This window comes from Girardinichthys multiradiatus, chromosome 2 (assembly GCF_021462225.1).
Source record: "Girardinichthys multiradiatus isolate DD_20200921_A chromosome 2, DD_fGirMul_XY1, whole genome shotgun sequence".
Classification (NCBI taxonomy): domain Eukaryota; kingdom Metazoa; phylum Chordata; class Actinopteri; order Cyprinodontiformes; family Goodeidae; genus Girardinichthys; species Girardinichthys multiradiatus.
The window spans coordinates 27,026,326-27,050,909 of NC_061795.1; the positions used below are offsets into that span (position 1 = coordinate 27,026,326).

At 39.0% G+C, this 24,584-nt stretch overlaps 4 protein-coding genes across 4 annotated transcripts in view; 2 read left to right on the forward strand and 2 right to left on the reverse strand.

Annotated features, from left to right (window-relative positions):
• tmem266 (transmembrane protein 266) overlaps positions 1 to 2,153 on the forward strand; it is a 50,773-nt gene extending 48,620 nt beyond the window's left edge. Inside the window, exon 11 of the mRNA XM_047347768.1 lies at positions 239 to 2,153. Within this exon, the coding sequence (XP_047203724.1) occupies positions 239 to 870 (632 nt within the window). The 3' untranslated portion in view covers positions 871 to 2,153. The remainder of the gene's footprint in view (positions 1 to 238) is intronic.
• etfa (electron transfer flavoprotein subunit alpha) lies at positions 1,777 to 12,000 on the reverse strand. Its single transcript, XM_047347753.1, has 12 exons — positions 11,845 to 12,000; positions 10,864 to 11,013; positions 9,540 to 9,621; positions 9,215 to 9,297; positions 9,035 to 9,134; positions 8,750 to 8,860; positions 8,538 to 8,639; positions 8,356 to 8,424; positions 8,171 to 8,253; positions 4,014 to 4,079; positions 3,774 to 3,854; positions 1,777 to 2,150 (listed from the first exon to the last, which is right to left on the reverse strand). Exons 1-12 carry the CDS (start codon positions 11,974 to 11,976, stop codon positions 2,115 to 2,117), a joined length of 1,095 nt encoding a protein of 364 aa, XP_047203709.1. The 5' UTR covers positions 11,977 to 12,000; the 3' UTR covers positions 1,777 to 2,114.
• A 2,046-nt stretch (positions 12,001 to 14,046) lies between these two features.
• Positions 14,047 to 17,707, forward strand: isl2a (ISL LIM homeobox 2a). Its single transcript, XM_047355293.1, has 6 exons — positions 14,047 to 14,841; positions 15,159 to 15,348; positions 15,516 to 15,775; positions 15,886 to 16,172; positions 16,613 to 16,780; positions 17,067 to 17,707. Exons 1-6 carry the CDS (start codon positions 14,652 to 14,654, stop codon positions 17,181 to 17,183), a joined length of 1,212 nt encoding a protein of 403 aa, XP_047211249.1. The 5' UTR covers positions 14,047 to 14,651; the 3' UTR covers positions 17,184 to 17,707.
• Positions 17,708 to 20,388: 2,681 nt separating this feature from the next.
• Positions 20,389 to 24,584, reverse strand: part of scaper (S-phase cyclin A-associated protein in the ER) — a 76,588-nt gene continuing 72,392 nt past the window's right edge. The window contains exons 29-31 of the mRNA XM_047355320.1: positions 22,460 to 22,651; positions 21,757 to 21,805; positions 20,389 to 21,543 (exon numbers count right to left, since the gene is read on the reverse strand). Coding sequence (XP_047211276.1) covers positions 21,443 to 21,543; positions 21,757 to 21,805; positions 22,460 to 22,651 — 342 coding nt within the window. The 3' untranslated portion in view covers positions 20,389 to 21,442. The remainder of the gene's footprint in view (positions 21,544 to 21,756; positions 21,806 to 22,459; positions 22,652 to 24,584) is intronic.

Here is a 24,584-nt window from a genome sequence, read left to right on the forward strand (position 1 = left end):
GACTTCTAAAGGTAGATATCAAAGTACATCAGACTTATTTGTGAAAATGTTTAAAAACTTTGTGTCCTGTTCTTTCACTTCACATTTTATGCACTAATTTAGATTTGTGCATCATATAAAATCCCAAGATATTGAAGTTTGTGGTTGTAATATAGCAAAATAGGAAAAGGTTCAAGGGTATATGAATGCTTTTGCAGGATCACTTTTTCTAAGGTTTTTTTATGTATATGTTTTGTAGATATGGGGATCCCAGACCCAGCTCGTGTCATCACTACAGCAGCCATAGACGTGCACCTACCCAACAACCCCAACCAGCTTCCCTCCACCTTAGTGAGCGCCGACGCGCCACCGTCCAGCCGACTACAGCGCACCAGCAGCTTTGTCAGCGATGCATCCACGACCGTGTCCCGCAGCAGCTTCAGCGCCCGTCAGCACAGCATCAGCAGCCACACGCTGGGCTCCAGCGTGGACTGCAGCTCCACCGTGCGGGAGGCCTCCACCTCCACAGACTACAGCGACCAGCGCTGCTACCCTCCGCCCTACAGCAGCCCGCTGGCCTTGGGCACTCAGCCGCGGGGAAGTCCCAGCGCCGTGGTGCAGGAGCTCCTCTTCTCTCTTTCTGAGGACTCCTGCCTCACCCAGAAGGGCTTGGACCCAGTCAACCTTAAACCACCCAGTCCAACAGGTTCCACCAAAACCAGCCCTGAACTGGAGCGCAGAGTGAACATTTATAACAAGAGGAACCAAGAGACACGGATTGGGCTTCACAAGTCTGTCATCCACCTGCAAGGCACCGAGCCTCTGCTTGAGGAGAAATACAGGATGATGGGCCCAGTGGAGACTTCAGTCAACCGCCTGTCAGAGGCATAGGACTTCACAAAATAACTTTATCAGGACTCGCTCTTCAGATCAGATGCAAAAAAAAAAAATCACTGAACTACCCTGATGGTAGGTACTGACACATGAACTCTACATCCTTCATCTTTATATTACTGGTGTTTAGAGGAGGAACCTGCCACCATGGGAACAGATAAATACAGACGAGTTATTCATCAGGCTACACTTTTCAGGAATTGACAATTTCTTACTTTTCCTAAAACAAACCAGCAATGTGGACTAAGCCTGGCATTATGACACAGCCTGTGCAGAAGATTTTGCATTTCATATGTTGTCTTTTTTTTTTTTTTAGATGCCAAGGGCTGAGGATGATGGGGCTGAGGTCTTAAGGGTACTGATAAAGCTCCTCAAAACATCATATCCTGTCACATCACCTGGAAACAGGCCACAGTGTCTAAGCTGACATGGTAGTCTATCTAGCATCACTAAATTCATTAACGGTCCTCCTTGATGGACTGCTGCAGGGCAAATTGTAGTCATCTCATCTTTTTTCTTTGACTTGCTACATATCGTTGGACTTTTAAGGAGTCGCATAATTTGTTATTACTCCAGGTGCCTATGACTGGAAACCAACCACACCCAGTTTAATGAGATCATTCAAGATTCTGCCAATCCACAGTTATTTAAAACCCTCCAGGTTTCATCAAACTTTAGGCCTAAATTGTTTTCTTAGTTTCTAATATTTCAATTTTGTGTAAATATTCCAGAATGGGTACAAATATCTCATGATAAATGAAAGAAATGTGAGCGTTAAAGTGCAAAAAATATGATAGCATGAACCTTTAAGATTTGTGGCCATATTGTAAACTTTTTAAGAGTTTCTCTGATCAAAGTAAAGCAACGCTGCAACCCAATAAAAAGCAAAACATGGCAAAGTCATGAAGGTTTTGAGCCATGTGTTTAATACACTGTTTTCCAAGATCATCTCTTTACTTACTGTACATATTTCCTTTGAGTCAATGTGAAGATCTTACATGTAAAAAGTCAGGCATCCCAAAAGAGGTGCTTACGGTTCCAGCTCTTTAAATACAATTTACATGTACTACAGAAAGCAAAAACATCTAAGTACAGGTTATCCATGAATCGTCTGACATCTGCTGTCTACATAAAAACTGGGATTAAAGTATGAGATGTTGTGGCACACCAACATCTTGTTAAGGCAGTGACTGTTTCCTGTGGTCGCCTTTTTATTTACACCTGTGCGATGAAGCGTCCCCTCACTTGCTCAGTGCTTCTGTCATCTCAGGAACGGCCTTCAGAAAAAACAGATGAAATTATTTTACAACCATCCAACTGTGTCATTTTTAGCAGCAAAAAACTACATCAAATGTATTCGCTGCAGATTGCTTTTTAATTTAATCACTGGTCAATATATCAGTGATAAATCTGCATTTGTGACCTTAAAAGACAACGGTCACTTCCATCCTGAGGATAAACCATATGACAACTTTAATTATGCAAACAAGCGGGTTGCAGGTGTAGAAGCATTTCAGTGTTTACTAGGTGACTAAAGGCAGAACTGAAAGAGATGCAACATAGAGCGTCACAAATAAGAATGTGTTGAGCTATTCCCAGAGTATACGGTGTATTAAGGCAGCTTGAACTTTTCCTTGTTTTGTCAAATTCCAGTCGCAATCAATACTTTTTATTAAGATTTTATGTCAGAGTCAGACCAACACAATAAAAGAACACACAGCAACTGAACTGTAAGGAAGATGACATAACAGACTGAAATCTTTGTTCGCTCTTCCTTCTAAAAAGCTTAAGCCAAATTGGACTGGATGGAGAGCATCTGGACATCAAACTAAGTGTGGAACTGATTCCCAGTCGAACTTGGGTCGGAACTTTTACTGGGCCATTTTAACGCACAAAACTCCGAGGTCTGGCAGCATGCTTAGGGTTGTTTTACCAAGCCTGTAGTTGAGATCTTCTGTGGGTTTTAAACTGGTCGGCATCTGTTATGCTGTGCAAAATAATTTCTACTGACTGCAGTCATACTGCGCATGTGCCAGGGCTTCCCCCAAACGGGAGAAAAAAAGTGTGCCGTTGTCATGTACACGAACAGTAGAAAAACAAAACTTTTCAATTTTACCAAAAAATAAAAAACGTGTAAACAGGGCCCTTAGCGCATCTTTCAGATAAATATGCACGTTAAGTTATTCACATGCCTCTGCATTTGACTCGAGCAACGTCTGAGGAGAATCATCAGTCACTGCCCGGGTTCCTGCAAGGTATCAATGTCCATTTAGGAAAAAAGTAGAGAGCCCATCCATTTTAATCAGTTATCTGAGGAGTGATCACATGTAAGATGATCTCACCCAGCAGGTCACAACTCTACTGCCACCAGCTTATTCCTAATCACTCCTACAGAGTTTGTCAGGACACCTGGGCTGCTCAGCCACTGCTGAAGGGCTAAATAAAACATGACCAACAGGACACAAATAAAAATATAATCTGCTAACCTTTCACGGACTCCAGTGTTAGTCGTGCCAACGCGCCTGGCTCGATATCCCCAAGCACCAACTTGACACAAGAGTGCAACTGAGCATATAAGAGGCCTGGCAAGTCGAAGCTTAGAACGACAACCGAGGCCAACTCTTATCCAACTATTGATCAGTTTTTATATCTCCTGAGATGCTAATGTGGTCTCCTTGTGGCAGCAAGCACCAGCCAGAACCCTCCTTAGACTAATTCAAGAGCTTAATAATTCAGGAGCTGCACATTTCCATTAGGTGGAATAAGGCATCCTGCAAAATTTATAAGTAAGGAAACAAATGTTATATTCTTACTGTCATTCAAGACTAAAACAATGTGAGTAAATGGGCAGGTGGTTCATCACACCTTAGTATGAGATTGTTTTACCTATAGATACTCACCTTAAAAAGATCTGCCACAAGGCCATAGTCAGCTACCTGGAAAATGGGAGCTTCAGGATCTTTGTTGATGGCCACAATAGTCTAACAGGGGAAAAATAATAGGCACATTGTATATTAAAATACCTAAAATGTATTTATAACGTCACCATTACTGGTTGAACTAAATGAGATGCAAACAGTACAATAAGAAAAGGCACAGGAAAGCAGAAAAACCGATTTGTCTTTGTCCTCCAACTTTACCTTGCTATCTTTCATTCCAGCCAGGTGTTGGATAGCTCCAGAGATCCCAACTGCAATGTACAGTTCCTAAGAAATGAAACATGAACAGGAAATAGACATGACTAAAGATCTTTAAACCTGCTAGGAAAACCCATTTCCTTCCCGCAGTTTAATGAAACCCCCCATAAAAATATTTTGCCACACAGCCACAGATAAAGTTGTTGGCACCCCTGGTAAAGATAAGTTTAAGAAACGACATTAAAGAAATTAATCTTTCATTGCAACAGCATTATTCACACTGAAGACGTTTGAAAAATAAAAACTTTAATATGAGCACATTCGGGCTATTTGCTGCATGTCTTTCCCTTCTCTCTACACCCTCATTTATGTCAAATTATTATTCAATAAAGGCCACTTGTTCCAAAAACAAATAAAAGAAAAGCAGGACAGCACCCGGTCGTCTTCTATAAAATTCCACAAAGAGGGAGAGAGGGATCATTCCTCTTTCCACGATATGCCTCGATCATCCAGACTGAATCCTGTGTTTTCCTTTGCTCCATTTTCTTCAGCTTACCTCCCATGTTTTCTAGTCTGAAGACTGAAGTGACCTTGGAAGGTTGACTTTGTGTCTGGTGAACCATTGTTGTGTTGATTTGGCCATATACAGGTCCTTCTCAAAATATTAGCATTTTGTGATAAAGTTCATTATTTTCTATAATGTAATGATGAAAATTTAACATTCATATATTTTAGATTCATTGCACACTAACTGAAATATTTCAGGTCTTTTATTGTCTTAATACGGATGATTTTGGCATACAGCTCATGAAAACCCAAAATTCCTATCTCACACAATTAGCATATTTCATCCGACCAATTAAAGAAAAGTGTTTTTAATACAAAAAACGTCAACCTTCAAATAATCATGTACAGTTATGCACTCAATACTTGGTCGGGAATCCTTTGGCAGAAATGACTGCTTCAATGCGGCGTGGCATGGAGGCAATCAGCCTGTGGCACTGCTGAGGTCTTATGGAGGCCCAGGATGCTTCGATAGCGGCCTTTAGCTCATCCAGAGTGTTGGGTCTTGAGTCTCTCAACGTTCTCTTCACAATATCCCACAGATTCTCTATGGGGTTCAGGTCAGGAGAGTTGGCAGGCCAATTGAGCACAGTGATACCATGGTCAGTAAACCATTTACCAGTGGTTTTGGCACTGTGAGCAGGTGCCAGGTCGTGCTGAAAAATGAAATCTTCATCTTCATAAAGCTTTTCAGCAGATGGAAGCATGAAGTGCTCCAAAATCTCCTGATAGCTAGCTGCATTGACCCTGCTCTTGATAAAACACAGTGGACCAACACCAGCAGCTGACACGGCACCCCAGACCATCACTGACTGTGGGTACTTGACACTGGACTTCTGGCATTTTGGCATTTCCTTCTCCCCAGTCTTCCTCCAGACTCTGGCACCTTGATTTCCAAATGACAAGCAGAATTTGCTTTCATCTGAAAAAAGTACTTTGGACCACTGAGCAACAGTCCAGTGCTGCTTCTCTGTAGCCCAGATCTGGGGAATGCGGCACCTGTAGCCCATTTCCTGCACACGCCTGTGCACGGTGGCTCTGGATGTTTCTACTCCAGACTCAGTCCACTGCTTCCGCAGGTCCCCCAAGGTCTGGAATCGGCCCTTCTCCACAATCTTCCTCAGGGTCCGGTCACCTCTTCTCGTTGTGCAGCGTTTTCTGCCACACTTTTTCCTTCCCACAGACTTCCCACTGAGGTGCCTTGATACAGCACTCTGGGAACAGTCTATTCGTTCAGAAATTTCTTTCTCTGTCTTACCCTCTTGCTTGAGGGTGTCAATAATGGCCTTCTGGACAGCAGTCAGGTCGGCAGTCTTACCCATGATTGGGGTTTTGAGTGATGAACCAGGCTGGGCGTTTTAAAGGCCTCAGGAATCTTTTGCAGGTGTTTAGAGTTAACTTGTTGATTCAGATGATTAGGTTCATAGCTCGTTTAGAGACCCTTTTAATGATATGCTAATTTTGTGAGATAGGAATTTTGGGTTTTCATGAGCTGTATGCCAAAATCATCCGTATTAAGACAAAAAAAGACCTGAAATATTTCAGTTAGTGTGCAATGAATCTAAAATATATGAATCTAAAATATATGAATGTTAAATTTCCATCATGACATTATGGAAAATAATGAACTTTATCACAATATGCTAATATTTTGAGAAGGACCTGTATACAAGTCCTGCACAGTGGTCAGAGGGATTTTAAGCCATTCTTCTTGCAGGATAGTGGCCAGGTCACTACGTGATACTGGTGGAGGAAAACGTTTCCTGACTCGCTCCTCCAAAACACCCCAAAGTGGCTCAATAATATTTAGATCTGGTGACTGTGCAGGTCATGGGAGATGTTCAACTTCACTTTCATGTTCATCAAACCAATCTTTCACCAGTCTTGCTATGTGTATTGGTGCATTGTCATCCTGATACACGGCACCGCCTTCAGGATACAATATTTGAACCATTGGATGCACATGGTCCTCAAGAATGGTTCGGTAGTCCTTGGCAGTGATGCGCCCATCTAGCACAAGTATTGGGCCAAGGGAATGCCATGATATGGCAGCCCAAACCATCACTGATTCATCCCCATGCTTCACTCTGGGCATGCAACAGTCTGGGTGGTACGCTTCTTTGGGGCTTCTCCACACCGTAACTCTCCTGGATGTGGGGAAAACAGTAAAGTTGGACTCATCAGAGAACAATACATGTTTCACATTGTCCACAGCTCAAGATTTGCGCTCCTTGCACCATTGAAACCAACGTTTGGCATTGGCATGAGTGACCAAAGGTTTGGCTATAGCAGCCCGGCCGTGTATATTGACCCTGTGGAGCTCCCGACAGACAGTTCTGGTGGAAACAGGAGAGTTGAGGTGCACATTTAATTCTGCCGTGATTTGGGCAGCCGTGGTTTTATGTTTTTTGGATACAATCCGGGTTAGCACCCCAACATCCCTTTCAGACAGCTTCCTCTTGCGTCCACAGTTAATCCTGTTGGATGTGGTTCGTCCTTCTTGGTGGTATGCTGACATTACCCTGGATACCGTGGCTCTTGATACATCACAAAGACTTGCTGTCTTGGTCACAGATGTGCCAGCAAGACGTGCACCAACAATTTGTCCTCTTTTGAACTCTGGTATGTCACCCATAATGTTGTGTGCATTTCAATATTTTAAGCAAAACTGTGCTCTTACCCTGCTAATTGAACCTTCACACTCTGCTCTTACTGGTGCAATGTGCAATCAATGAAGACTGGCTACCAGGCTGGTCCAACTTAGCCATGAAACCTCCCACATTAAATGACAGGTGTTTCAGTTTCATTGTCCAACCCCTGTATATCTCAGGGAAACAGAACATCATGAATTACGAATTAGAAAATCGTACACATCCTGATCTTCAAACAAAAAGGTTTCAGTTATATTTATTTTGTATAGATTGTGAGGAACACCAACGATTGTATTATTTTGTAACAATTTTTTTCCCTCTATTTAATAAATACTCTCAAATTTAAAAGGTAGGATTATTCATAGATTTTTCTTTGCAAGATAATGCTACTGCAATGGATTCATTTATTCAATCACTTTGGACACATATATACAAAAAGTGCCAAAAGCATGCAGCTTGCACTGTACGGTCAATGTTCCAACTGGTTTCAGAGGAAGTATAGTATCCATGTGGGATCTAATGAACTAGGGGGAAAAGAAATGATGAAAACGACACGTCTGAGGCTTTGGTCAGACATTCACTCCATTCTGCTCTAATGGATCAGTTAAATCACTTAGGGCCGCTAAAAGTGCCAGCATGCACATTTCAACGGAGCCTAATGTGTGGATAATCACAGCTGGGGTATCCTGGCTGAATCACATAATAGCAAGTTAAGCTTTTCAAAAGGAGCAGCCATCACTATTACACTGAATTGTTGTGTTGAGGGTAATATAGACGACTCTCAACGCATTAACGCTGCAACTGAGCTCAAGTTCCGCTAAAACTTTAAAGATAAACCAAAACTGCATCCCTTTATCTGTCAGTTGAACAATTTTCTGTTGTCCCTTTATTTGTTGCATGAGTTTTTTTCCCCAAATATTCAACTGATGTAAGGAAAGAACATACCGGTGCTACAATCTTGCCCGTCTGTCCAACTTGCATGTCATTAGGGACGAACCCAGCATCCACAGCAGCTCTGGATGCACCAACTGCAAAAAAAAAAAAAGAAATTCGTTTTTACATTTTACTCAACCATCAGGTTTAAATAAAGCATAACTATAACAAAACAGCCTTTACGCTTCTTATCGTACCAGCAGCGTTCAATCTGTCAGCAAGATCGTAAAGCAGTTTGAAGTTTTCTCCGCTCTTCAATCCTCTTCCTAAAAAACAGAAAATCACAGCATCAGCTGTTTGGAGCATGTGTTTGCAACCTCTTATTATCAGCAACAGTTTTATTATGAGATCTTCAGACAAAGAGGCAGCGAGTTCTTACCTCCTGACACCACGACCTTTGCACCCGTCAGCTCTGGACGGTCACTCTTTGTCAGATTTTGTTCGAGCCACTCAGAAACTCCAGTAGGAGCAGGTGAAACCACTGCAAGTCAGAACACCAACAATGACAAGTGTGAACAAGATCAAAATTTCAACACAGCTTGCTTCATTTTTCCTTTCCAGCGTTTACAGAGAAGGACGGATCTGTAACACCTTCTTCTGAAGCAGCACTTCCTCCCTCCACTGAAGCCGCTTCAAATGCTGTTCCTCTGACAGTGAAGACCTTGACTGGCTCGTTACATTTCACGGTGCTGAGGGCGTTTCCTGTACCAATCAGACATGTTTCACTTCAGAACTAAATCAAGAAAACTATCCCAAGACCTACTTTCAGACTCAACAAAAGCATCCATAAGCTCTTTAAGAACAACGGTGCTTCAAAGAATTCATGAAAACATAAACTTCTTACAATTTGTGGTTGTGTACTGAAGCTTGTCATACCTGCATAGATGGTCCTGACAAAAGTATCTGGAGATTTGATCTCAATAATATCAGAAACTGGTGCAACATCCAACTTGGCAGCGACTCTGGGAAGCAGATTCTACCAGATAAAACGATGAGAGCGTGGCTATAAGTCATAAATGACCGATGCAAAGAATTCTGTCTATAGTAGGATTTTACCTTTCCAAAAGCAGATGCACCAGCACAGATGTGAGTAAAGCTGAACTGCTTTTGTGTTTCCAGGATAAGGGGAGTCAACTCCTCTGCACACAAAACAGAAATACATGTGATCAGATTGAAAGGCCACCTCTGACTGTAGTGCGGCCATTTATAGTCAACTTTAAATCATCAGCTAAGGAATCACCTCTCTTCACATGGCTATTAAAAAATAGATTTTCTGGTAACTTGAATGGGGCCCAAACTATACTAAAGTCTAAATAAAGATTTAAATTTTAACACTTTTGTAGGCAAAACTCTTTCAATAAATGTGATATGAATAACAAACCCGGCAAGGCGCCTTTGTAAGACTCATGTTGGGCCACTAGAATCTTCTTCACTCCCAGTATTTTGCTGATTTCCTCCACAACCTTAAAAGAAAGAGAAATTATTTAATCCGGGTTCAAATTCAAGAGCTTGCATTGGTGACGATATCATTATGGGTTTCTAAAGTCCCTCAAGTCCACCCTGCTATCCGGACGTTGGATTTGTCCGGAAACAGTCACATTCAATACATTTATTTCAGGTAACTAAATTCACTAAGTGATTAATTACCCACAGAGGGATGTTTTCAAGCCTTTATTTCTGTTCATTATAATGATTTTCCATTTACAGGTAATGAAAACATGACAAAGATTAGAATATTACATCAGACCAATTAAAAAAAACATTTTTGAAACACAAATGTGGGCTTGACGAAAAATATATTCAATACCTGCTTAGAAGTTATTTTCAAAAGTACTTTTAATCTGAAAAACGAGCCTCATTGTCAAGCATATCTTAAATTATGGAATAAGACTGAAGATTAAAAGAGCTGGGAGATGGCAGCAGAGGAAGGTCTTTTTCATAAATCTGTAGCAGAATATTTTCAACACCACCAAAGTAATCTTAGATTATTGTATTTTCTATTCATAATAGAGGGAAGCAACATAGGTGTTAAAGGAGGTCAAACTGGAGAAATAATAATCAATAAGCTCATTGATTAAAATATCATATAGCTTAATCATAGCTAACAATTTGTGATACTGATAAACGACATGTTTTATTTATTTCTTGAGATGTGACATCATCTTATTCCATCATCTGCAAACTAAGGTTTTCATTCAATATGCATTTCAAATATTTCTTCTATTGGTCAGTTCATTTTAACCCAATTAATAAAATAAATACAAAACTACTACTACTACTGTAATACTTTAATTTCTGTTTGGTGGAAATGATAAACTGGACATAACAAGAAGGTGATTTTATGATTCAGGTCAGGATTCCTAAAATAGCAAAATATTTACATTCTAGTTCAACTCTTCTGAGTATGGACAGAAATGAGTTTTGGAGTCATAGGTTTGTTAATTAGGTGGCATAAAACCCCTTTGGTCTAAAAGCCTCTAAACATTCCAGGAAAAAGAAAGGATATTCAATTCCTACATTTATATATATATATATTATTAATATTGGTTTTTTGTATGTCTAACAAAATTAACAGATGAGAAATCGATGCTTTTAACAGGTGTGGATTTTGGATAAAACCGTTTCAGACCAAATTAAAGCTTTCAATATAATCGCTGTGCATATAGTTTCAGTAACAAACCATTATCTGCAAAAATGTCTCCTACCTTTGCACAGTTCGTTCCCGCGACCAGACAAGACACATCTCCGCCCAGTTTACCAGCAGCAGTGATGGCATTGAGAGTAATGGGGGTCAGTTTGTCATTGTTGTGTTCTGCGACGACTAAGGTGCTCTGAAACCTCTGGAGGAGACCAGTCTGTTGGAAAACACATCCCAGTCGCTAAGTGTGGAAACAGGATGAATTGGCTGTTCTACAGAGTTGTCAGCTGGGGGGGACGATAGGTGGCACCCGTCAGCTCTACGATGCCAAACTCACAAAATTAGGGTTGAATGATTTCTAGGTTACATTTCATGGGTTGTATAGCATTTAAATGCTATACACATTAACAGCAACTGTCTAAAGCAATAACAGCTTCAAATAAAGGTTGCATAGAATAATGGAAAAACTAGGAGAACATAAATTTAATAGTTTTTATAAAATGATAGAATGGCAGAGGAAGGTTATAGTTTTAATTAGTTTTGCTAAATCTTTAAACATAAGTAAATAAGCTATTAAAGGCTGTTTTGTTTACATAAACTGTTAGATTTAAGATTAAGATAGATTTAGGAGGAAATAAATCTATATATATATATATATATATATATATATATATATATACTGTTTTTGTAATAATAATTTAGACATGTTCGTCATTGACATGGTAGCTGTTTCTGTTTCGTCACGTTACAAGGTTTCGTAAGAGCTAGGCTAGCGATCCTAACACCAAAGAAAACTGGCTAAAAACAAAACCTTACATTTCAGCTATTTCAGTGTCTAACGCATGCAGAGAACGACTGATACAACATTTGAAGTAACCCTGTTCCTGACGCATATCCACTTTAAAGCAACTGCTCAGCGAGTCCAAACTGAATGAGCTAACCAGTAAGCATCTACAACAAAAACAAAATGAAGTGTGTGACGCTTCGGGAACTTTAACATCTAAAACCGAGCAATGCAGTGGTTGTATTAGATCAGTAAAACATTTACCAGATTCCTCAAGGATGATTTGTTTAAAACTCTGTTCATAATGGACTCCTGGCGTCTCTTGTTGCTGCAGCGAAGGGATACCTGCTTGTGAACTTTATGCAAGGACGTTTGCAAGGAAATCTCGCGATACATACCGAGATATTCATTTGACGTCTCTGTCATCAGTTCATAACTGTAAAACATTGTTTTGATGCTTTTGTAAGCTTAAATAAGTTACTCTGTTGGCTAAAATATGTTTTTGTGAGAAAATGTTTGATTCCATTTAATCCTTCAAAATTAAACTACGCAGAAAGACATTTATCTCCTTATTTTTCCGGTTCGCAGTCACAGCCAACATTTCAGAAGTAAAGAAGCAGTAGACACTAAGGAGAGACAAAAATCTTAACCACAAATCAACTCATTTTAACCTGATTCATGGTGTATTAACTCATTCTAATCCCTTTATGTATCATTCTGTCAGTATAATCTTGGAGTCAGATTAGATCTTATGTTTTTGTTTTCTTGTTTAGCATTCAGTCACATTTCTACAAATATAATTATATGGCATTCATTACTTTTACTTTTCTTCCGTGTATATATATATATATATATATATATATATTTTATTGGAGCTTGTTAAATTTTGTAAATTTTACTTTTGTAATTTAGTTTTACTAATAGCCAGCCCAAGACATGAGCGAACCAAGCAGCTGGTTAGGCCACCCAGGCCAGGAGAGGGTTGTCCTAGAGTGCTGGACTCCTCATACAGAATACAGACGTCAAGTAGATGCCAACATTTTTGATTTGTTTCTCTGTTTTTGAAAAAGGGACGTACTTTTTGGGGAGTTGAAACTGAAAAAAATGCAAGTTTAAATTAAATGTCAATTTCATCTTAAAGTCTAAAAAGACAAAGAAAGATGTATTTCAAATATTAAAAAGTAAAACTACAGTTCTCTTCAATCTGATTACAGTTTTAATTCAGTTCAGGGTTTTCAACTAGGCAGAGATTGATACCAGCCTGATAAAATTTGTGAATGTTCTTAACTGTAAATATGAAACTGAGTTAAGGAACAGGTTACATTCAAAATCAAAAATACTTTATTAATCCCAAAGGGAAATTAAATGTTGTTGTAGCTCATATTATTCAGATTTCCTCAAAGAGCCATTGTAGATGCCGATTGCTGTGGGCAGGAAGGTACAGACCTGTAGCGGTCTGTCTTACAGCAGATCTGAAGAAGCCTCTGACTAAAGACAGTTAGTCTCATGAAGAGGCTGATCAGGGTTCTCCATAATGTTCTTCATTTTATATAGATTCCTTCTTTCTACAATGATATCCAGAGGTTCTAGAGGAGTCCTCAGAATAGAGCCATTCTTCTTTATCAGCTTGTTGAGCTTTTTTACATCCCTGGCTCTGATGCTGCTTCCCCAGCAGATTATGGCAGAAGAGATCACCCTCTCCACAACAAATTTATAGAAGATATGTAGCATCTTGCTGCAAACACTGGAGGACCCAAAGCTTCCCCAAGAAGTACAGTCTGCTCTGTCCCTTCTTGTAGATATATGTATAAGTATGTCCATATGAATAAGTCTGCCAAAATTTCATTATTAGTCTCTTTACAGCCCCTCCTGATTTGTTTTTTTTCTGCATCATTCCAGAAATATTGCATAATGTTAAACTTAATAAAAAAATTAAACTTTGAAAATACATTTTGTTCTCTGCCATTTTGTATTCAGTTTATTTAAAATGAACAATTCCTAGATTAAAAAAAAAAAATGAACCTGCAAGTAAGTACATATCTCCATGTAAACACATAAAAAGGTAAATATTTTACTATTTACAACATCTTACTATAGAAAAATATTCTTCTTCTATGTCATTTTCTGTTTAACTTTAATCAGCAAGAAATGTTTAATTTTCATATTTGCTAGAATATTCCAAGAAGGTAAATACCGAAATAAACGCTCCTTAAAAGGATAAATAAACAATTTTCCTCTGTATTTGTAATATACTTCCACTATCAAGACAACGCAATTTATTTCCCAAAATCTCCCATTTGTCAGTGATCAAGAATGTAGTTATCTGATGCAATATATCACACATTATTCTACATGGATGTTTAATCATTTCAACAATTAACAGTAAATTTAGCTCTCAGCTTCTCATATTTAAGTCTTATCATTGTACCATGTATCCTGTTGACTTTGGGATTAATTCATATTTCTAAAACGTTGATTTTTTTTATTGATTTTCTGCTAATTTGGCAATGTAAAAATTATTCCAGTAGAGGGCGCCCCACAGCGTTGTCATTGAACATTTGCTTTAGGCTCACTTAAATAAAGCAAAACAATGTAAGAAAAAAGAAAAAAGTACAGCCAAACGAAAAAGAAACACTTCCATTCATAAATGTTTGAGCATAACAAGCCATCTTTATCAACATCTATTTTAAAGTCATTTAACTTAATATATTGCATACAGGTAAAAAAAACAAAAACAAATAACAAACAGATAAAAATAAATCGTTAATGATGGAGATACCGACTAGAGCAATTTCCGTATACACAATATGATCCATAAAAACTTGTAAAGGTGGCACCAACAACATTAAAAGTACATTTTAAGTAACAGGTTCCTATAATCATTCAGCATGCTATCAATAAAAGTTACTTCCACATTTTAAGAATAGAGACTGGCAAGCATTGCAAACAGGGACCAACATAAAGCCTGCCTATAGAGAGAATAACTAGCAGGGGGTTCGGGCGGAGATTTGCATGTGGCGTCCGCTCCCCGGACCCATACAGGTCCAGGTTTCTGCAGACGTCACTGGTCGATGGTCTTTGTTTTCTCTCCACCTCCCGGAGGAGGAATACAAGTTTATCCTGCAGCCAGGGACGGGACGGTCGGGCTCTTCCGCCGCTGCTCTCCTCCGTCCGCGGGCGTGCAATCAGACTTTCTCTCCTGTATGGTGGACGTCCTGCTCAACACTTCTTTCTTGGATGATATGGGGGATCATTCAAAAAGTAAGACACGTTCATGCTGAAGAACCCGGATTTACTGTTTATTTGTATTTTAACTTGTTTGAAATATTATTTCTCAGATTTTTTTTTAATGACTACATTGAAAATTAACACATTGATTATCATGTAATTATTCATATTATAAAAATGAAAATCTGTGAAGAAATATTCTAGCTCTTACCTGCAACATTATAACGCCGAAGCTGGAAGGGCGTTCATGTTTGTTTTGCACTAGTTTCTACCAAGGTGAAGGTGGATTTAACATGCATCTCATTATAAGAATAATAAAAGTTTCACATTAATGTATTTCCTCCTCGCAGAGAAGTCGGGAATCGCAATGTGCGTGGGGTGTGGAAGTCAGATACACGACCAGTACATCCTGAGAGTGTCCCCGGACCTGGAATGGCATGCAGCCTGCCTCAAGTGTGCAGAGTGCAACCAGTATCTGGACGAGACGTGCACTTGCTTTGTTCGGGACGGAAAGACTTACTGTAAAAGAGATTATGCAAGGTACAAGGCCATTGTAGAAGTTTGTGGGTTTTATGTGTGCGTCTTAATAATAATAAAAGAAAAAAGAAACGTGCAATGACGTAAAATAATTGAGCTCGTCTGAACATGCTGAGATAAGGATTGAGGCTATTTAATAATAAATCCATATCTATATGTATCTTCCTCAGATTGTTTGGCATCAAATGTGCAAAATGTGACATGGGCTTCTGCAGCAGCGACCTGGTGATGAGGGCCCGGGGCAATGTGTATCACATGGAGTGTTTTCGGTGCTCGGTGTGCAGCCGGCACCTCCTGCCGGGGGACGAGTTCTCCCTGCGGGAGGACGAGCTGCTGTGTCGGGCTGATCACGGCCTGCTGGTGGAGCGGGGCTCTGCAGGGAGCCCGCTCAGCCCCGGGAACATCCACACCAGACCGCTGCACATCGCAGGTTACTATTATTATGATTGTTATTATTCCAAATGTAGCCATTTTTGCGACATGTGCATATAGCACATTTGTTGCTCAAACTCTTTAATGTTTAAATGCCTTTCCCATTAGATCCCATTTCGGTCCGGCACCCACCTCACCACCGGAATCACGTCCACAAACAGTCCGAGAAGACCACCCGTGTCCGGACGGTGCTCAACGAGAAGCAGCTGCACACGCTGAGGACTTGCTACAACGCCAACCCGAGGCCGGACGCCCTGATGAAAGAGCAGCTGGTGGAGATGACCGGCCTGAGCCCCAGGGTGATCAGGGTCTGGTTCCAGAACAAGCGCTGCAAGGACAAGAAGAGGTCCATCCTGATGAAGCAACTCCAGCAGCAGCAGCAGAGCGACAAAACCGTACGTGAAGTTCTTGAATCTTAAAGCTTTATTTAAAAGAACATTAATGGATGATCCTATCTTGACACGACGGAGAGGAGAATTAGATATAAAATCAAATATTTACATGTCCAGATAATAACAATAATCGAGTAGTAATAATGAAAAACATTCATAGATACATTTTAGAAACATAAACTGACATGTAAATCTTTCAATAAGAATAAATAAAAAATATCGAATAGAATAATTATTTTTAAAAAATATCTATTTTTTCCATTTAACGCATTTTTTAAATTTTTTTTTTTTTTTTTTTTTTTTTTCCCGATTAAATAAAAAAAAAAAGTTCTGCAGTAACATACAGCCTTTTTTGTTGGATTCGTTTAATATTGTGAACTGCGAAGTATGCCCTATAGCTGTGCAACTTCTGAACAAAATGAACTGGTTTCATCCCATGCTAGAATCTGCAGGGCCTGACAGGCACTCCTCTGGTGGCTGGGAGTCCGATCCGGCACGACAACACCGTGCAGGGGAATCCAGTGGAGGTGCAGACCTACCAGCCTCCGTGGAAAAGCCTCAGCGACTTTGCCCTGCAGACCGACCTGGACCAGCCTGCTTTTCAGCAACTGGTAGGCTGCCTTTGCATTCAAAGGAATGTGTTAAAGTTTATGCAAAATACTTTGTCTTGCAAGATTTTGTTTGCAAGTTTAGTTGGTTATCTTTTCAGCATTTTAGAGGGCCAAAATTTCATGTTGTTGTTTTAGCAGATGATCTTGCAGTTTGGAAAAAAAAAAAAGAGAAATGGAGAATAAGAAAATTTGACATACTTATAATATAAATTTGGGACCAAATAAAGCTCACATCATGATAAAATTATTTTTCACTTGACTGATACAGGCTGTTTTGCCCGCACAGGTTTCTTTCTCTGAATCGGGTTCCATGGGCAACTCTTCGGGCAGTGACGTGACCTCCCTGTCGTCGCAGTTACCGGACACACCGAACAGCATGGTGCCGAGTCCCGTCGACACGTGAGAAGGCAGCGGGGTCAGCTGGAGGTCCCCCCACACCTGAGCTCTCAGCCGGATCATCCCTACAAGGAAGCGCAAAAGACCCCTTTGACATTCAAGGAACCAGGATGGATTATGCTGCAGGATACTTTCATGCAGGTCCAAACTGGGAGGACTGGAGATCTGACTGCTACCTGGATCCACAGCTGTAGATGAACATGAGGGGCTTCCTCCTGAAGAGAAAAAAAAAAAAAAAAAATGGTGCCAATAGCTACCTGGATATACTGGGAAGAATGTGATGGGATTTAAGCACATAAGCCTGTGCTGGACGTCTGAACATCAAAGATTCCAGTATGTTTGTCAAGAAAATGCAACCTGTGTAGATGTGCATGATCTGTAATTTTCACTAGACTGTTATTGGAACTGTAAATTATTGGAACAGATGAAAGAGGTGCACCTCTCGCCTTTCCTACAGTAAAATAAGTTATTATTATTTATTATGAAGACAAACATAACTGATCTTTACCAATAAAATAATTGCTTACTGCATGCATAATCAATTTGTCAATTAAGGCGTTTAAAAGTTATTTTTTCTTTGAAGAAAAATGAAAAAAGAAATGAACCATCTGTCGGTGTCAGAGGAGATAGTTTATAGAGACGAACTAGGCAAAAATGGCCGTGTTTTGATATAAAATGTGTTTAAGAATGAAGCTTGCTAAAGTAAGAAGAGTTTGATCAGAAACAGTGCGGATGACGTCACCCACCATAAGGGCTTTTAGGTTTAGTAGAAATTACGTTTTAAAGACCACAAAGATTTTAATGGATTGTTAAATTATTATATTCATTCCAATAACGCAAGCAATTTGAAGAAAAAGTTAAATATTTTACAAATTATTAAAAAAAAAAGAGTTATAAATAACAGAAATCAAATATGAAGTGCCGTGAATACAAAAAGAGCTGAAATTATGCAAATGAAAGTTGTAACAAAGAAACAGGACAGTAATAAAGAGAAGGAATCACAGTAATTCGCATAATAAAAATAATAATACTTGGGAAAAATAAATCATCTACGCGTGTCAAAAGAGGAAGTGCTCCCTTGATCCACATTTAGGACAAACTTAACAGATATTCCTACTTTTGATGAATAAATTGTTTATGAATAGTAAAATTGGTGGGAGTAAAAAGAGTCTATTGAAATGTCTTAATAAAAAATTAAAAAAAACGAATTAGTCTAGGGATGACGTCACACACCATAAGGCCTTTCCTTAGTAACGATGGCAACCAATTTACTTTTAACAAAATTGCTCTAGATTTCTACAAAACATAAACCGTGATTTTAGACAAACGGTAGAAGACATCAAACAGATTAATTAGCTGGTAATAAATCAATGTCGTGGGACCTGTTTAAATATTGAATCCTCTGGCTGAAAGTATGTGGAAGTTGTTGGGTTTCCAAGAGCAGAAACATTTTCAGGTAGGGATTCTGGAGATCATCCATTCATTTCAATGCAACTTAGGTTTGCTAAAAACGTTAAATATAATATTACAAATATATGTATATAAATAAAGTAATAAATAAATAAGTAAAGATTAGAAATACCAGAACTCTGGAATGGCCCAAATTAGATTAATATATTAGAAGATGAATTGTTGAAATGGCAGAAAGTTTGCAGCTGCTTTAAACTATAATACATATTTTAAAAAGCTGAAGGAATTAAATGTGTTAGAAAATTGGCTACAGGTTTGGCTTTGGCAGACTTTTATAGCAGATGTAATCTGCTTCTATAGTTTCTGAGCCAAGTGGATCAGTGACTGATTGTTGACAAGATATTATTAAGCTTTTGCCCCGTGTCACGGGTCAGTGAATCAGCCACAATAGGTTGCGGCTGTTCTCTTGCTTGTGTGTTTTAGGGGGTTTTGAATGTTTACGTTGATTCCTTTTTCCAACATGACGCCCCTCTGCAGCCAGATTCAAAGCAAACTTTACACAGGATTGCGTAAGTGATATAAAGATAAATTTGCTTTTACTAAGACAACAGCAATAATACCATAGGCTACAAAACTCGAGGTCTATATTATTGGACTACAAGTCTAGACGGAGTGCAGGCAGCGGCGGCCCCTTATCTCCATCTGGCATCACCTGTAAAGGATCCACTGAGTGGACTCTGAGCGAAACGCGCCGGAGCGGAGCGCAGCGCTGAGGGGACTCCCATGCAGCCTGCGGACGCATCTCGGCGTGTCTTCAGTTTATTTTCATTCCAGTAGGAATCCTGAGCGACAAATAGCCGCTGGACAAGAGAGCAGGCAGGTCAAGCCGGGGCTGACACACTACACCTCAACAATTTGTTGGGGAGGATCGGCTTTTATCGGTGAGGGAAATTGAGCCCCATTGAAATAAAAATAATTATTCAAAACCCCATCAGAACATTTAAACATGCTGGGAACTAAAGATTTCACAATAGCAATAGTTCATCTGACAATGAAAATACACATTAGTAAAATATTAACGTAGGAAAAAAAGATTTGACATGCTAACCATAAAAAAAACTTAGAGATAGCTTGTGCATTTTAGCAATATATCATCTGAACACTTAACAGGCCCCAGATTTCAACATCACTGATTTAAAGCAAGTCTAAAAGAGCTGGGAGATGGTACCAGTTTCACAGTGGATATAAAAGGCTCGGTTTGAATGTTCGGATCCCTACATTCTGGCAAATCAATTTAGCTTTTTATGAAATCAACATCATTACATGAATGACATTCACTCCATTCTCCAGTAGTTTTGTTTTCCAGCACAAGAACACATCTTCTACTCACTGAAGGGCTGATTAGGTGATGAGCTGGACCCAATGCCAAATAAAAGGCTGGTGGAGAGCATGATGATGCATGAAAGCTGTGATGGAAAGTTAAATATTCAAAATGACAGTAGTTTTTTTGGAATTTGGGAAATACCAGTACAGTCTACAGTACTATTTATTTTACTAAAATATATGCCTTTTTATGGTAAAATCTGAGGAGATAATCTTGCAGGGGTATTTAATATATCAGATTTCTTTTTACCTTTTTGGAATCATTATGAAACTAAATGGCAAGAACGGACACTGAAGTATTGAAGCAATCTATAAACTCCTGCAAAAAAAAAGAAATGGGAGAAACAACTGCTCTAAATAGTTCAATTGCAGTGTTCCTTGTGTCTAGAATAAATCTGAGAAATAAGAACATATACACAGTATTTTCATACCTTTATTAATTGAAATATATTAACTTGTAAATGGCACACTGAACAACATGGAAACACAATGACAAAGATGTGAAATTGAAACAGTATTAATCCTAAATATTGTCTAATGATGGCAACATGAAGACTTGACGACCCATCTTGGTTCTTGTGACACAACAGAAACAAAACTACCAAAATCAATTAAATTAACAGAGACAGCATAGAACGTGAATGGCAAATTATAAATAACAGTATTAGTATGTTATTTCTATTAACTGCAAAACAGCAAAAGATGGATTTAAATGCAGTGTTCAAACAGTAAATTAATTATCTGAATAGTAAATATCTAGTTTTTTAACATTATGCATAAATAACTTAGTTATTTACACTCACACTTGGAAATTGCTCCAAAAGCAGGACAAAGTTATGACACTGTATAAATCTCACAGATCTTTCAACTTTCCAATGACACGACAAACTATTCAGAGTCTCTATCCAATAAATTAACAGAAACAGTACTAATGAAAATGAGTGGAATACACTAAATAACTAAACATCCCTTATTTCTTACATCTGCACAAACAAAATGGATCCAAACAACTCAAACAGTCAATGGACTGGTTGAATAACAAAAACTAGAATATATGAGCAAGGCGAAGATATGAGAAATCAGTGTAGTAGTTATCGCCTAAAAAAACCCTCCCCGAAATACAATAAATTAACAGAGACAGTACTGATAAGAATGTTTGGCAAACTGTAAATTACAGTATCATTAAATGTTTTATTTCTATTAACTGTGCAACAGGAACAAATGAATACAAAAAACGACTTAAACAGTAAATGGACTGGTAAGGTGTTCAAACTGTAATGAACAAACAAGATATCTTCTGCAAATTCTTCCTTTGCATCAACAAGATTTACAAGAAATTGAAATGGATGCAACAAATAAGGCTTGAACGTATTTACATTTTATGAAGTCTAAAGATAAATCTCTGAATGAACTGACGGTCACCGAGAACTGATAAACTGTGCTTTTTAATTCAGAGGACAGAGTTCAACTCGATCACTCCTCCTGCTTTTTTAGAAAAAACTGCAGGGCTGAATCCCACTGATCTCTTGGAAAGCGGTAGGACAGCAGGCAGTAATCCAGAAAACATCGGGAAGCTGCACAGGGAGAAAAGGACAACCTTTTATACTGAGTGTCTGACAAAAATCCTTAATCCTTTAGAGTAGAATTTCACCAATCAAAGCTTCTCACAAAGACAAAATGTCACTTTGAAAAAAGGCACAAGCTAGAAACTATAGTAAAGAAATATCAATAAGAAGCAGAAAAAAAAAAATAATCTTAATAGTATACATTTTCACAGAATAACTTACCGTTCTTATTTATCTTACTGTCTGAATCCTTCTCATTTGCAGCACAGTCCTAGGAGAAATGATAAGCATTGTGAGGATGCAAAAATAATTCCTGAAATTAATGACTCTTTTCTTAATTATACAACATAAGCCCCAAGCACAAGGCAAAATGAAGGAAATGTTAAAGCTGCTGTGACAGTTCCATCTCACCGTGATTTACTCAGCTATCCAGGATTAAGTCGCTCCACTCGGAGGAATGTTCCTGAGCTTAACACGGTTGAGGGCAGCCGGGCAAGACGCCATGCATTATTGGTTTGTTTGAAAGAAATGACAATGGCTTGTCTCCCTTTGAATGGAAGTTAATCGGTGTTTAAACAGCGGTGGCTGCAGCGTGGTGAGGAGGGCTTGTTGTCAGAGGAAGATGAAGGAGAAGAGATGTTTACTGGGAGTTGAAGCAGTGGCAGGTAAATCCACTGTGAAGGAATCCATTTATCTTGGTAAAAGCCTGCAGATTCACCGGCGGCCCAGACCACCGCTCGTCAATTAGCTAATGGACTGCTAATGTGATTGAATCGTGTGATGTGTGTGCACTAACCAAATTTTGATATCTTATTTAAAAACAAGATGCTCCGAGTCAACAGCAGATGGAATACAGATATTTCCCAGATAAATTTTTCTAAAAACATCTCAGAACATTGCATTATTTACACGGTTTCCCATTTACCTGAATGAACGTAGCCAGCAGCACGCAGCTCATCTCCTGCTGCAGGATCACCTTGTTATGAGAGTTGTTGTAACAGGCCGAGATGAGGGTTGGAAAGAGCACCCTGATGAGGTGTGGGTGGCTGAAGTATTGGAAGGGTAGCTGACACAGTTTCTGCAGCACACTGGGCTGGCGGCCGGACTGGACTATCACCTGGAACACACAACGAGCAGCCAGTCAGTCACAAAAACCCGTCGGTGGCACTGCTGGCTGTAAATCAGCACCCTGCGCCCCTCCCACATGTAAATCTGCCACTGAAACAACACACAAACAGCCATTAGGAGGAGACCTGGGGGCAGAGCCACCCACTGCACAATTACAGACTATAAAACACAACGGTGGAGACGTTTTGCAGAATGTCAACAGTAGGAGCTGCAACAGAAGGAAAATTTGAAATGTTAACTGATGTCATTAGAAGTTTAAACTTAACTTCCAAGTTGTGTCTTAAGCATCAAAGCACAAAGTTGGTGCAGGAGTTAAACTCAGGTTAAGAGGGCATTCGCAGTGCAACCCGGGTATGAAGGGGTGGAGCTGGAGGACAGATGTGCAAATGTCTACCAACAACGTTCAGAAATGAGCAAAGCCATCAACAGTAATAGAGAGGCACCACTCAGTTTTTCTCTCAAGCCTCTCCCCAGTTTTTGTAAAGCTTTGGTCCATCAACAGATGTTTGGCTGATTCTGGTTTTTCTTTAAGAATTACAGGATAGGAAGATATAAGGGCAGCACTGAAAAATACCTATTTTTAGAACTTTCATCAATTATCTATAATAGGAGCAAAAACAATGTCATCCCTCATGTAAGAGAGAGCAGTTGGTGTAAAACAGGGTTTAACAAATATTGTACAACAAAAACCAAAATGATTATTAGGTTCACATTTTAAACAGTCTTTGGCATCATTAGCTATTAGCATGGCTAGCACTACTAAAACAAATTCATGTACGCATTCCCTAGAGCGATGCTTTCCAAACTTTATGCCTTCAGACAATTGTGGAAGAGACTCAAGATTCTTACAATCGGTTGAATATACGAGCACCTTTAGTCAGCTAATTAAACAGGAGTAAAAGTACAACATAAACAGCATCAACAGCCAATGTACATCGTCCATCCTTTTGTGAGTATTTAATGTCTTCAAACATTTATAGCATAAATATGCTTTATCATGATCAGTTTTGTTATTTTGATGAATTTCTGATAAGGATCCAAATACCCGACAGTTATTGATTTGTGACCCCAAGAGGGGCCCTCTTGACCCAAACACTGGCCTTGCCTTAACTCAGTTTCTCAAAAGGAATTTCCAGAACTTCTACATCCGGCATGGTCCTCAACAGACAGAGGCTGAAAGCTCAAAAGGATAAAACCATACAACTTTGCTGTAACACGTTCAGTCTTCCAGCTATCTGCTGAAAGTCTTGCTTTCTCTCACTCTCTCGCAGCAGAATGATTCGAAGATATGTCTCGATATGTTGCAGAAAATATGGTTTCCTTTAAAAAAAAAAAAAAGTTTTTTATGTCTCTGTATTTCCTCAGGGTTTTTAACATTTTAAAGAGAGGAGGCTCATAGCTGCCCTCTTCTTTTATTTGTGTTTCAAAAGACAAAAAACAGTTTCATTTGCAATCTATACTTAAAATGAATCTGTAACGACAGGTTAGTCTCAACTTAGCCACTGTAGAAATACTTAAAAATGTTAAGAGCACTAGATGTGTCAAGCTGAAATGTGATAATCTGTTCAGATAAGCAACTGTGGGAATAATTTCTTCTCTATTTCTGCTATTTACTGAAATGCTGAGGACATTCATGTAAAACAAATGAGAAAGCCAAAACAAATCTTTCCATTAAAGGAACAATGCAGACTTTCATTTTTATTTGTTCAGATGCAGAGCCAATTATTTTCAGGAGCCTTTTTTACAATATTTTCATGCTACTTTTTAACCCAACCAGTAAATTTATTACATTTTATCTCGACATCCCAGTGGCAAACTAAAACGTTCATTTAGGCAAATACTCCAAATATAATTCTGTAAAAGCAGAAGACTCTCGTCATTCTAGTGGTTTGATCCACAGGATGTCTGTAGAATAATTTAAC